The 14,307-nt window shown below is 40.3% G+C and overlaps 1 protein-coding gene across 1 annotated transcript in view; it reads left to right on the top strand.

Moving 5' to 3' along the window:
• Positions 1-6,067, top strand: part of ST8SIA6 (ST8 alpha-N-acetyl-neuraminide alpha-2,8-sialyltransferase 6) — a 29,528-nt gene extending 23,461 nt beyond the window's left edge. The window contains exons 6-7 of the mRNA XM_009877395.1: positions 1,078-1,550; positions 5,775-6,067. Of these exons, the coding sequence (XP_009875697.1) occupies positions 1,078-1,546 (469 nt within the window). The 3' untranslated portion in view covers positions 1,547-1,550; positions 5,775-6,067. The remainder of the gene's footprint in view (positions 1-1,077; positions 1,551-5,774) is intronic.
• The last annotated feature ends 8,240 nt before the right edge of the window (positions 6,068-14,307 follow it).

The following is a 14,307-nucleotide window of genomic DNA, read 5'->3' as shown; positions in this document are numbered from 1 at the left end:
GCGGCTGCAGTCCTCTGTCTTAAAAGTGCTGCATGAACCTATTCAAATCATGAAGCTAAATGAAATCAAGTTTTCCAGTTTTTGCTGGAGCTATTTGTTAAAAGTGGACTCTAGTAGCCCTTAAAACATGACAATACACTGCTCAGATAGACAGGTACCCACACTGCAGTGCTTGGAATCTCATAGTAGGGGTGAGTGCCCATTGGTGATTCAGGTGATAGGGACAGCTCAGATCTATAGAGGAAACAAAGTTGACTGACCTTCTTGTGTGCTATATCACTTCTTGGATGACTCTGGCAGATCACTATTCGATATTTGGGAGCATGGAATTATCCAGTGGTGAGAACCAAGTCTCTCTGTTGGTTGTTGGGGAACGAAAGTGTCTGAGGATAAATCCTTTTCATTTGTGAAGTTACATCTCTAAGTCTTTATGGATCTCCATGTGTTCCCTTTGTAGCTGAAGAAGATATTTAGGTATCCTATATTTTCAGCTATTTTAAAAGTGTATCAAAAGCAGCTTAGACCCAACAAAACTTGAGCATACACTAATCTTTGACACTCCAAGACTGCTCACATGCATACTTGTGTTTCCGTGCAGGGCAGACACACAGGCTTTGAAGAGATGTTGTTGTATACCTACTGATGTAAGAAGCACGTTTCACAAATACATGCAGTATATATCGTAGTGCATGTATTTTTAAACAGAGAAAGTATAAATATGATTTTTTTTTTTGCATTCTCCTTTTAAATTCATCAAATCGATCAATTCTGTAAACAGGTCCTGGTCTCATTAGCAGTGAATTTGATCTACTTCAGTAGCTCCTGTGTTGCCCAGTCAATCCTGTGAAGTGTATTTATTATACAAAAAGGCAGATTTTCATAACTGCACATATGATAACATATAACTGCACATATGACAACATAAAACAGGTTGGTATAAATTTGGAATGCAGACATGCTGAACTGGTGCACCAAAGTTCATAACTCATATATACAAGTGCAGTTGTGCTGTTTTGATCTATCATATTTGTATCAATAGTATATTCCATTCACTATTTCCTAAAATGTGCTTCGCAGATACAACAAATTAAATGAAAAGAAGAGAGAATTTCTGGAGAACATTGCGGTCTATGGAGATGCTTTCCTTTTATTGCCAGCATTTTCCTTCAGAAGCAACACAGCCACTTCTTTTAAAGTCTATCACACTCTGCAAGAGTTCAAAGCAACGCAAAGGGCAATATTTTTTCACCCTTTCTATCTGAAAAGTCTTGCCCAGTTCTGGAGAACTAAGGGTGTGAAAGCGTACCGGTTGTCATCTGGTTTTATGATCACTAGTGCTGCTCTCGAGCTGTGTGAGAATGTGAAGCTCTATGGCTTCTGGCCTTTCTCAAAATCCACAGAGAAGATGCCAATCAGCCACCACTATTATGACAACCAGCTGCCTAAACCAGGTTTCCATGCAATGCCCAAAGAATACAACCAGATCCTTCAGCTTCATGGCAAAGGCATTTTGAAGTTGCAGTTTGGTAAATGTGAATCAGACTAAAAAGGTAGGTCACGTTCTTAGACATGAAATGTCTTTTTTTTAAGTAATATGTCAAGAGAAAACTTGTTTTGCAAACAGTGTGGGTCTATACTTCCTTATAGAGACAATTCTACCTTACACTCAGTGAACGTATTCATAAATTAGTGAAAGATCAGAGTTTTCTGAATAAATGTAATGTACCACAGGGTTGAGAAATGTTTTCTAGTTGTGAACTTTAGATGGGGAGCTAAACACACATTATCACCATAATTTGCAGTCCATCACTAGTGTCTTCTTATCTCAGATATGTCTCTACCAACCTGTGCTTGATTTGGTATCAGTTCCCAAGAACCAGCCTCCTTTGTTAATTGCTTTATTGAAGGCAGGCAGATACTATGATCCACAAGAGAAGACACCTAATCCTGGCACAGCCTTTCCAGATGTATACAGAGGCCAAAGGAAGGATTAAGATTGCCCCATGAAGCAGCAGCGTACACATGCACCCTTATTCCCTCTCGATAGCTAACGATAAGTTCAGAGCGTCATGCTCTCACAGCCCCGGGCTGCGGAGTAGCTTGGGGACAGCGGTGAGGAAGCTTCCATGTACTACAGCAGATCTTGCTGAGGATTTGAGCTCAGAATCTGGGAGTTACAAATATAGGATGAAGTGTCATTTCCTTTTTTTCGTCCCTTCTAATTGTCTCGTCCCCCTTGGACCAATACCTTCTGTGCATTGCCTCAGAGAAATGTAGCAGAGTCTGGCCTCTGACCTTGGGCCAATTTGCTGTGCACAGATTACAGATTACTTGGAAAAGATTTGTCTGCATATTTTCAGTCTTGATTTGCTCTGTTGAGAAAATAAGACCAATCCGTATAAATACTGCTTCATCTTTTAAGCTAAGTCAGAAATTCCCCAGCTCACAGTATTGTTGTCAGATCTGCTTTTCACAGAACTCTGTATTTTTCTGGGGGGTTCAAGTTAATGTAACAGTAAGTGAAATGTATTGCAGAACTACCATTGTATACGATATGCTTTAATTTGACTGATGTAATCTCATAAATTAAAATAGCATCATCTTGTTCAAGACAGAAATGTTAAACTCAAAAGCTAGGGACTTTTCTTCTGTCTAGGTTCTGAGAATGTCCTTTGATGGTATTTAGAAAACATGCTGTCAAAGATACATTCTCACTTGGTTCATCATCAGACACTGCTAAATTATAAACTAGCAGATTGGTAGTACAAGAAGGCACAATTTTGTTCAGTTTCAGTTTATTTGGAGAAATAGAAAAACAAACTGCTTTCCCGTACTATGAGAGTAATATAAAACATGTGAGAAGAGACCTGGAAACCATCTAGTGAATCCATTCTCCTAGTCCATGGTAGGAGATTGCTTAGGAGGAGGGCTATGTGTATGCAGATTCCTGTGCCTAAGGTATGGGGTTTTTGCTTGTAAAAAGTTGCAGCATATTGGAAGGGCTAAGAAGTACATGATGTATTTTTTTAGAGGTTTAAATTGTTTATACTCTGCAGTTTCCATTGTATTTATTCTTCCTATAATATAAATAGCTGGAGACATACAATGTAATTTTAATTGTAGTTGACTACACCAGCCAAGAAAATGAAAGGCAGCTCTTTATGAATATTCAAAACAATAGAAACCACAAAAATGTTTAAGCATCTGTATGGGTTAATTAAATGCTGTCCATGCCTGACAGACTGAAAATCATTTTCTGTGGCCAAATTTGCAGAATAAGCTGTAAAGAAAAAGACAAGCAGAAGGATAAGTTGTGCTGCCATAACATACACTTATATTTACAAAGAGAAAAATTAGCCTTTTAAAACCAAAGAAATGATATGCTTTTAGTATGAACTACCCTTCTGCTACTATTGTCAGCTATTAGAGATAATTGAAATTCTGTAATGAGTATATTTCATTGAAATGACCTTTTTTAAAAAAATGAACAGTCTCCTTTCTCTTTTCAATCTCCCTTTCATGTTCTTCTCCCTGCTCCACGCTCTTCTCTGTCAGTAGGCAGCTGAAGGTTCCTTACACCACTGAGTGCCCAGAGAAGTTTCAGGCAGAACTTCCCTTGTGCATTACTGGGACACAAAAGTTTGCTGCTGGAAATAAGAAGTGAAGGAAGCTGCTCACAGCAGAGCAGCTTTCTTCACAAAAGCAAACTTTTGTATATATTGTAATCAGGTAGCAGGTTCTGGAACAGTTTAGTGAGGTTGTAACTGCATCCCAATGAATCATTTTGGATAGAAAGAACTGTCAGAGATGAGAGCCCTGCAGAGCTGATGCTGAGCAATGTGGGAAACTCCATCTGCCTTAATATCTGCACCAGCACCTTTATGATTATGCTCAACAGACGTGTATGTGTCTTCCCTAAAGTAGATGCATACCTATCACAGATGGTAAAATGGAAAATGAGACATCAGCAAACTCTTGAAATGTAATTAAAATAGTGATCATTATTATTTTGTATTAAATTACCAAATCATTTTTGCTATGGCCCTGCAGCTGAAGCAAGTCTTGTTTGTTCATTGGTTTAACCTGATAAGCCTGAAGGGCATGTCAGTAGCTTCAAGTAAACCTAAGTTCAAGGAGGGGAAATGGCCTGATTCATATTTAAAAATAGACTGAAAAATCTGATTAGAAAAATTGTCAGATGATAAGTTAATCAGACTGGCAAAAATTTGATTGCCCAGAAGCCTGGTTAAAATGCAAATTTTGTCTGACCAAGAATCCATCGGGTTTTCTGTTTGCTAGAAGGAGGCGACAGGGAAGATGAGTACGTGTTGCTTTGACATACAGCACAGTAACATGAAGCAGCCGCTCAGAGGAGTTGGCCAGCAGAAAAAACATAGAAAGAAGGAATGAAACTGAGACTCCCCAAGCCTGGGGAAGAGAATAGTGCTCAGTCATCCGAGCAGAAGGACTGAAGGAGGAGAGCTTGAGCAGAGGGGCACTGGTGGTTAGGGAGTGAGATCTGCTGAAACATCAACTGAGTGTGAGTGTATCTTACCTGGAAAGTAAAAATTGGGACTGGGCTTTTTAATTCCAACCAGGTGGTTAAAAGGTGTCTGGTTTTGGCAGAGGGAGCAGCAGTGCAGCCCTCAACTCAAGGTGGAGCTAGCAGGACAGCGTCCTTTAAAGCAGGGGGCTGCCTGCTTATGTGCCATCCAAATAAGTGAGAAATACTGTTATATGTAACCTGATTATAGATGTAATTGTTGTAAATAACCTATTTATAACAGTAGGATGCCAACATGAGCTTAAATTCTGCCAAAATTCTTGTATGCTTTTGGTGTCTCAGTGTAGCTGGAGAAATATGAGCTATCCAAAAATTCACTTTTAATTACCTCGAGAAAAATTATACCACATTTTGAATCATAGGACACCTCTGAAAATAAGGACACCTCTGGATTCCTGTCAGGCAGACAAATTTCATCCTGTTCTTGACTTGGGCAAATATTACCCAGCGTGGAATTATTAAATGCATACAACATTGAAAGAAAGGTCTTCTGCTTTATTACCCATGCGGTAGAGCTTTTAAGCACACACTTTGCTCATGTGTTCAGCCACTAGCTAAGTTTAAGCATTAAGAATAATGTCAGTAATGAAACAAGTGGAGATAATTTGCCTCTGGTTCAGTTAAAACCCACCAGAATAGAAAAATATAGGTTAAATAAAATCCGAATTTCTGTTAGATTTCAAATCAAATGAAAAAGTATTTTCAGATCTAGGAGGGTTTTGTTCAGTTTTTCTGCAGCAGAACTAACCCATCAAAGAAACAAAATAATTTCAATCTCCAGCTATTACAAAATATGAATAAGATAATAGAATTTAGGCCATATTTGTACTCCGATTAGCAGTAAGCGTGTCCCATGAAACTGGTTAGACCCAGCCTTGGTTAGCTCAGGAAGCCCGAAGAGAGTGATGCTGTTGGGGTAAATGTGAGCAGTTTTGGGGATACTGAAGCAAAGGAGTCCTCCTTTAGAAAGAGCAAATACTTGAGCTAGACCAGACCCTGGCAGTCCAGCTTACCCAGGAGGATTTTGTGAGCCTATGATGCTAAGTAATAAATACCACAGACCCTCAGTCTGAAATAAGGATGAAAAAGCAGATGCCGAAGGTGAAATGCGTACACAGAAGACTAAGCTATTGGCTTATTTTGGATATAACAAGGAGTTTTCCTCCTATACAAGAAATATCAATAACATATTTTATTGTTTTAATTCCAGGGTGATGATCTTAAGGAGGCAATTTGTGTGTATCTCAGCAGTTCCGTGTTGGATTTGATCTGATGTGATTTTTTGAGCATTAAACTACATTATTGGAATAGAGAAATACTTTGCACTTGGGGAGAGAAGGAAATGGGTTTTTTTTGTTTTTTTTCCACACAGTTGAGTGCTACATTTCTGAATTTTGAGTAATCGTTTTCTAAAATACAAAATAACATTGGGAAATTCTGAAACTTCTGATTATTGGTTTAACGTAGCAAAGCACAATCTTGGGATGGTGGCAATTTGTGACACTCATCATGTTTTGCTTCTTAAAGGATCGTGAAAATATTTTCACATAAGATCACTGGTTTTGTTAATATCGTGTAGTGCAGGCAGTAGTCCTTGTGTGGTAGCTGCATGAGTTGGCAGTGAACATTTTCATTTAAGAACGTGATCCTATAAACGCTAGCATTTGTCTACTTGAGAAAGGTGATGAGAAGAGCTACAGAGGAGTAATCAATTCAGAGCCGTGTCGTTCTTAGTTTGTCCTGGGGTGCACAGGTGAAAAAATCCCTCAGGTTAGATAGTCAAGTGGTTTATGGGCTTTCATTTTGTGAGCAGTAGATAATGCTGTGGATTTCATGGGCTTTGGTTTTGTGGGCAATAGATAATACTGTGGATTTAATGGGGTCGCTCATGTGAATGATGTTAATTTTGTGAACAAGTGTTTGAAAGACCAGGGCTGTATAATTGTTTTTAAACCCATCTTCTTGCTTGTGTTCCTGTTTAAGGTCCAGCTCAGCTCCAAATGAGGACAATAAGCTAGGCTCCATGCTGCAATCCCCAGGGTCCTGGCAGGGCATGACTTTGCACATATTCTTGCAATCTCAACTCTCTGTCTTGGCAGACATATGAGATGGACCATTCGTTAGAAAATTGATAGGTATCAAACCTATTGTTTCTGCTATTGCTTTTGCACCTAGCAAACCTCATATCAGTCTCTGACTGCAGATAAGGAAACTGCTCTAAGCATTAGTAGAATAATATTTCTCTTACAATCAACCCCGAGCTCTACTCCTACACCAGCATGTATAAGAAAAGAACTTACAGTCACTTCAAATTTAAAACCCAAGCTGTTCTTGTGCTTTAAGTTTCCATATGGTCCAGGAATACCTGTGGAGCGGCATCCTGCAGCAAGAGAAAGTGAAATATCAGCTCAGTGGAAGGAATCACATTAACATTTACAGGAGCTATGACAGGCAGTTATTTCCCTAGCTGTGGCTAGCTGTATGTTATTGTTTATCTGTTTTACTGCAAATTAAAAAACAACAAAAACCCCATAAAAACAACAAAAAACTATAAAACCAACAGAAAATGTAATATCCAGTTTCTGTTAAAAGAAGAGTTTCAGTGGCTTTTTTGAGACTCTATTGATTGATCAGTTTAAAGATAGTGTCTTTCTTCTTTGACAGTCAGATACTATTGGGTATTTGGTTTACTGAAACTCGTTTTGTCACTGTAGCATTAAATCCCCAATCAACTGATTTATAACGCACTCAGCATTCCATTCATTGAGGATTATATCCGCAAAAAAACCCCTACTTAAATGAATTGAACCTTACAAAATAAGGTTCAAAAAAAACTTTTAAACTGATACTTCATAAGAGCGTTTCTATATTGTTGCAAGGTTTGAAAGCTTACCTTGCAGCAGTTTTGTAATCACATAAATAATCCTGAAAGGATTAGAATCAGTCATTGCAGTTCCAGGTCTGTTAGTTTTAACACATTCAGCATCTCAATTTATTTCCAAGATAACAACATCAGAACCCAGTGCTACTCCTACCCAAGGAGAAATCTCTGCAAATTCTGGCTGAATATATCAGCAATAAAATCAATTTTTGAAAATAAGAGTTTTAAAAAATAGAGAATGCTTTGGGACGTTGAATAGCGCCAGTAATACAGGAGTGGACCTCTGAATATCAGTAGGGCTTTTAACAGAAACAAGGATGTCAGAATTGCGTTGATGGGTACATCTGCGGTACCATCTGGTGACTGAAAGAGGCGAGCACAAGAGTTTGATTTACTGTGATCTGTAAACTGTCCGCAGTTTGCCTTGACCAGCAGTGAAATTTGTGCCAGTTTCAGGCCACAGGCATCTGCTGCTCTTGTGCAGAGAGCTGGCTGCTGCAAGCCACTGCGTCCATGTCACCAGTGTTATGGATGATCGCCTGCCGCAAGACCCTGGTTAGAGATCAGAGACAAATTTGCTCCCAAAAGGGCTTCTCCTGTTCCTTGAACGACTCGTGTAGACTGTCCCTGGGTGTTTGTAACTGGAAGCTGTGTGAGGTGATGTTCTTGTCCTTTGGGTGACACAAAGAGCCTCGGCTGGGGAGAGCCATGTCATATTTCATCCAGAGAGACAAAGACACACCTGTGTCCGGACAAGGACTGTAACGTATTTCTCATGTAGTGCAGTGAGATGATCTTGACTGTGTAGCAGCCACATGGTTTGACTTGGAAAAATCATACATCTTTTAGAGATTGAGAGGATCTCACGTTGTATCTAGAACAATTGCAAGTGCTTTGTGTGTATGTGGAGGTGATGCAAAGGGTATCATTCATTGCTCGGATTTAATTCAATGAATTACTCAGCATGAATGAAGTGGCAATACCTGGTTGCGTGTAAGTAGATGTGGATAGGAGAAAATGAAATTTAGTAGCTGTGGAGAAGCAACTTTTTTCAAAAGTGTTTGTCAGTTAGCATTGTCTCAGTGCGTAAATGTATACAGTGTTCCACCACACACCCCAAAGAGCTGAAGTTACTCTGTGTCTGGACTATTCCTGTGTAACTATATCATTTATAACACACGTGTATTAGTAACTAGAAAGGTTATCGGAATTTATTTGAAGAGGTTAAGCCAAAAAGAAGAAACCTGCCCTAGTTTCCTTGACAAAGAGAGGTCTTAACTGAAGGAGTGTGATGTAGCATTCACAAATGAGAGCAAACAGAAAGCTCTGTAACATGAACAGAGATGACGTTTTAGAGCTGTTTCAGTGAAGTTTAAACTTGCCATTGACCTGAAGACCTGATCCTCTCTGCTCTCAGATCTGTCAGTGATTTGTGCACAGCACAGACTGTCAAGAAGTGCGTGGAGGAGCTGTTAACCTCTCCTACCCTTTCCTGCAAATATCCTTAACTCCTCATAGAGTAAAAATACGGTCTATTGGACTTCAGACTAAGAACCTATTTTTAATGTAGCTTTCTGAGGCCTTGCTCCAGGCATGAAGTCATTCTGAGATGTTAGTTGCATCCACTTCGCTCCACAGGAGTGGAGACCTTGTACTCGGCTTTATTATAGCTACTGCTGCTGTGTGCTTGGTGGCTGGGTTGTGTTAATTTGTGCACAGGCTGGGCAAGTTAATAGTGGCATTTCTGTGTGACAGGGTATGGTTAGATTGAAGAAGACTTGCTGAAGTACACTCTCTTTGGGAAAAGTGTTTCCTTGGGTAAGCAAATTTTTCCTCATTTGTTCTACATCTGTGATTTCTCATTTATTTTTGCATCTGTGCCAGGTTAATGATGAATAAATGGATTTTGTACCTGGCTGGGGATTGTTTATGACGCTTCTGCAAGAATGAGCTAAGTGTAGTTTTGATTAAGGATTCTTGACCAAACATTAGGAAGGGCCTTTCAGTTCCTTCTACTTCACATGAGGAATAATAATTTTTATGGTTCGTGGGCCTCCAATGCTGTCACATGCTGTGGAATGAATATTGAGATTAAATAGTTTTCTAAAGATAGAAACACTGACAACGTGCTAACAGTTCTGCTGTACCTTTGCAGAGGCTGACAGTGTCCTTGCACATGACTGCTTCACAGCATTGTTAGATTAAAGCCTGCCTGGCTGCTCTTATTCCTTTTTCTCCTCTGAATCTTTAATGTTGCACCTTCCTTTAGGATCCAGTGCTGCCACGAGTTGGTTATTTCTCTTCCACCTGTGGGACGTTTTGTCGTCCTGTTTAGTGTCTATTAGGGAGTTTGTATGGTTGCGAATCAAACACTACTATGCTTGCAGCATGGCAAAACTTACTTTAAATGGCTTGGTTTACATCTCAAGGAAGCAGCATGGTGGGATATTCACATGGCCTATCTGGAGGTGCTAAATTTCACATGTAGCTCCACAGTGACCTAAGCTGTAAGGGCTGGCTACACAGTCCAGTCCTCATTCTTGCACCGCACCCCTTCCTCCGTGCCATCTCTGGCTCCTGTCCGATCCTACACCGAGCTCTTTCGGCACACTGAGCCAGCAAAAACCTAACACAGCATCAAAAAGAGAAGATTGGTTCATGCCATCAGAGCCAGGGGAATTTCAGAGTCAAAGCAAAAGAGGGGGAGAGACCATGCAGGTGGGACCACAGGGATACAGCGGAGGCTGTTCTCAGCTGGCTGTTGGGACAGGCCCAGCAGTCCCCTGAAACCCTGGTCAAGTCAGGAAGGTGACATCTGTGTGGGCCTCCCTGGTCAGAGGGGAGAGATGGGCTCCTGCAAGGGGGGTGACAGCACAGTGGCTGCTCTGCTGGGCCCCAGACCATCTCTCCCTGTGGTGACAGGAGGTGCTTGAGGACTCCAGGTGTCTGCACCAAGGACTTGAGGCACCTGCACTGGTTGATTATTGCTCCCCCTTCTCTCTTCCCTGTTACAGTCATTTTAACAAGCTGTTCTTTACTAGCAGGTTCAGAAACGATCACTGTAAAAATACCTTTGACTGTAAATGCTATTTCTCAGTTCATTGACAGTAAACTTGTATAAACTTGCTCATTATTCAGCACACCTATGCTTTCAGTCTCTGCTGAATCCCAGCCTCTCAAACAGCATCTGCAGAGAACAGAGCTGCAAAGGTCTGGTGGTTTTGAGACCAGTTAATCTCACTTTGATTCTTTTTCCTGTGTACAGTAGGGAGATGTCTGTCATTGCTATGCTTGAGCCAAGATTAAATTCTCTGTCCTATGTGACTTGGGAAAAGAAATGAAATTATTTAGGTGACCTAGCACCTTCTGCTGGCTCACCAAATTACTAGCAAAATGGTCCTGTCTATCTAGTGCAGGTATCTGGACTGGTTATCTGGTCTGGGTTAATTGATCACTTCCTTAAGCCTTGAGCCTGCACAAACTCCGTGGTGGACCTACAACCTGACATGGCAATGTAGGTTTGAAAAATGTTTGACCTGGGGAGCTTTCTCTGTCCTGTCCCTGGCTTTCATGTGACAAATCTGTGGAGTGAAACCCATGCAGTAGTAGCTCCTGCAGGGATTCTCAGGTCCACAAAGCACATGTCCATTTCTGTAGCAGAGTCTGTATAAGATGAAGCCCAGGGAGTATTCTCTGGAGTGCTTTATTGTGAAACAGTTCTATTTGAAAGAGCTGATAGCCACTTGTTGCAAGCTCTGAAGCAGTAGACTTCTTACACATGAGTTTGTTAGTTAAATGTATCGTAGTTTGAAATACTCACAGCCAGGTAACCCTTCATGTTGTGATACTTCAGCAGCTGATCTCTTTCATCTCTGGGTGAACTAACCAAGAACAGTGACAAAGGGATGTGTATTTACTGTATAAAGCCCAGCTCTCTTGATTTTTACTTCTGTCATTTAGGCACTCCTCTTGAGTTTCTGGACAGCCAAATTTCAAAGGCTGCTGATTGCTCAGGCTGCTCTGGAGAAATCAATTGGGCCTTCCAGCTACAGCGCACAATGAGTGGGCAGATTTGTATCTATTAAGCTTTGTTCCACATTTTCATAAAGTATTTCTTAATTGGCTCTAAATTATCATAATGGTCAAGTAGAGCATGAAACGATCTGCAGCATGCCACTAAACAAGGAACTATTGCTGATATTTAGTGGTCTTCTTTCATAAAGTCGCATTGCAAAATATTTGAGGGACACTGGCTCACCAGGGGGATGACCCCAGGTTACTGGGTTACCATGCACTGGACTGGCTGGGGTAGCAGCCTGTCAGTATGCTCTTGGTGTTAAACAAATTCAGGCAATACAACAAGAGCTTAACAAAGTGGGATTACTTCATCCTGGTTTTGCCATAGGTGGTGGAGTAGACTTAGTGATGTGTGATTACTGACTGAGCTCACATCCCTCTGTGTGTGAGCAATAACTGCCCCTTCTGTGGCAGGTGTGGGTAAATACTGGTTTAAGGATGAAAACAGTCTGGCTGTTAAATAGGAGAAGGAGTGATATCCTTATGTTGCTGTCAAATAAACCATCAAACCTCTTCTCGCTCCTTACGTGGCTTCAGCAATACATCGGTGGTTGTTGCTGCACCTAGTACTGCTGCATCTCGTCTTTTTTTCACCTTTTCTGCAGTCTGGGAGAAAACTAGACAATTACATGATGGAAGTATATAATGATCCCACCAGAATCCACAGTATCATGGCATGAGGCCATCAGAATGAATCATGCTAATAGCTGTGACAGGGTAGTCTAGTCTAAGACAGAAGTGCTGGATTTCAATTCATCACTATTCACCTTAGTCCCTGACAGCAGGAAATTCTTCACAGCAAGTCTGCAGTTCAACAGCCTGCTAGGCTTCTCAGCTTTTGGCATAGCTGTGAGATGACTCCCTAAAAACACCTCTTTCTTGATGTACTTATTGTTAGTGCTTATGGTACAAACCTATTCTTAAATTCTGGCGAAACTGGAGTATAACAGGTGACATTTCTCCATGGTTTATGTGCCTTTTTTGTATGGCAGCTTCATATACATTCTTTATGTTAATATGCTTCATATTCTTTTCTTTGAGAATCTAATTAAAATTATTTTAAATGTTCATTATATTTTATGCTACCAGAGTAAACTGCGAGGGAAGTTACGTAATCTCAGCTAAAAAAAACAGTGATACAACCCCAAAGCATTTTTAGGGGTATCTGATTGATTTCTAGAAGAGTATTTCCTTAGTCTTTTGGACACCTGCTTCTTAGATTTCCTTTTTTAAGGTGGATCTAAGAGGCCACCGCTGCTTCTGATTTATTTCAAGATCTGCAAGTGAGAAGATGGGTGAATGGAGAGGACCTACACTGGGCTGATTCTGAGGGATGACAAACGTGTGTTTTTTCTTTTCAGAGACTGTTTCATGTGTCAAAATGTAATTCTGTAAAGTTTCTGTGATAACTTTTGCCTGGAGGTTTCATTATCTCTTGAAGTGTATATTGTTTGCATTCATTTCAGTTCCATTCTTTTGGATGCAGTTGTCCAAGCAGAGCTTATCTCCCCTTGGAGCTGGTATAATTGTGCTCCTCCACATGCACCAAGCTCTGTGTGAAGCTGCTAGTGTAGGCTCTGCTCCTGCTGTTTCCAAAAAGCTTCTCTCAAATCCTCTCAACGCTGAACTTACTTACATTTTCAGATGTGAACTTGATATTGTCCGAGTAGAATGTGTGCAGCAAAACATAGAAATGTCTCTGCGCGGGATTTAGGAGGAGGCACGGAAAGCCCCTCGAGTGTGTGTGTGCTTTTATTACAGAAAACCAAGATGAATTTGTATTGTTGAGTCATCTGTCATGGCTGATTTAATTTGTACTTTGTTTTCATGTTTTAAGTGCCTAATGATTTTTTGTCAAGGAGGCAATGGTTTCACTGTTATAATGCATACTTAGAATTCTGCACTTGTTACCTGTTCTGTAATAGAATATTTTTGCAGTTTCTGTTTGGAAATAAAGACTTATTAGGCATAATTTTGATTTTTTTGTTTATTTTTTGAATTCCTGAGACTGAATAATCAAAAAGGTCTTCTGAGGCACAGCAGTGTAGAAAATTGATTAGTCTACAGCAGTGTTGGCAACTGACAGTAGAAATATGGGCAGTTCCTTAAAATTGTACAGGGAAAAAAGCAAGCTGTGCTTAAAAACAGGGATGGGGGGCTTGAGGCATTGATGCATGTATAAATATATATTGTTTAAATAATGCCTTCATGTACTTTCAGCCTTTTCTGTTCTTATATGGCAACACAGTTAACCATCTTCTCTCGTTACTTCTAATGACTTGAAATATTTTTTTAATTATTTATTGAAGCAAAATCAAACAAGGAAAAGGAAACAAGCAAGGAAAAAGTCCTTACTGTTTTCCTCTAAAAGTAGCTGTGAAATTTGAAACTCTCCCTAAAAATAGCTTAACACTTTGAAAACAGTGATTAACTGAAAATGTTAAAACCACTTATGCAAAAGTTTTCATACAAAATACTGATCACAAGTACCTGTATAGTAGGTGTTTATCTAGTAGACCTCTTGTCGTGGTTTGACCCTGGCTAGCAGCCGGCTGCCCCCCCAGCCGCTCTCTCACCCCCGCTTCTCCACTAGACGGCAGGAGAAAATATTTCAAAGGGCTCAAGGTTTGAGATAAGGACAGGGAGATCACGTTCATGTACCGTCCCGGGCAAAACAGACTCGATTTTGGGGAAATTAATAACATTTATTAAGAGAACAAATCAGAGAAGAGCAGTGAGAAATGAAAAAAGAACCCAATCTTAAAAGCAAAACACCTTCCCTCCA

Source organism: Apaloderma vittatum, unplaced genomic scaffold (genome assembly GCF_000703405.1).
Source record: "Apaloderma vittatum isolate BGI_N311 unplaced genomic scaffold, ASM70340v1 scaffold2090, whole genome shotgun sequence".
Classification (NCBI taxonomy): domain Eukaryota; kingdom Metazoa; phylum Chordata; class Aves; order Trogoniformes; family Trogonidae; genus Apaloderma; species Apaloderma vittatum.
This window is presented reverse-complemented; position numbering and strand designations above follow the sequence as displayed.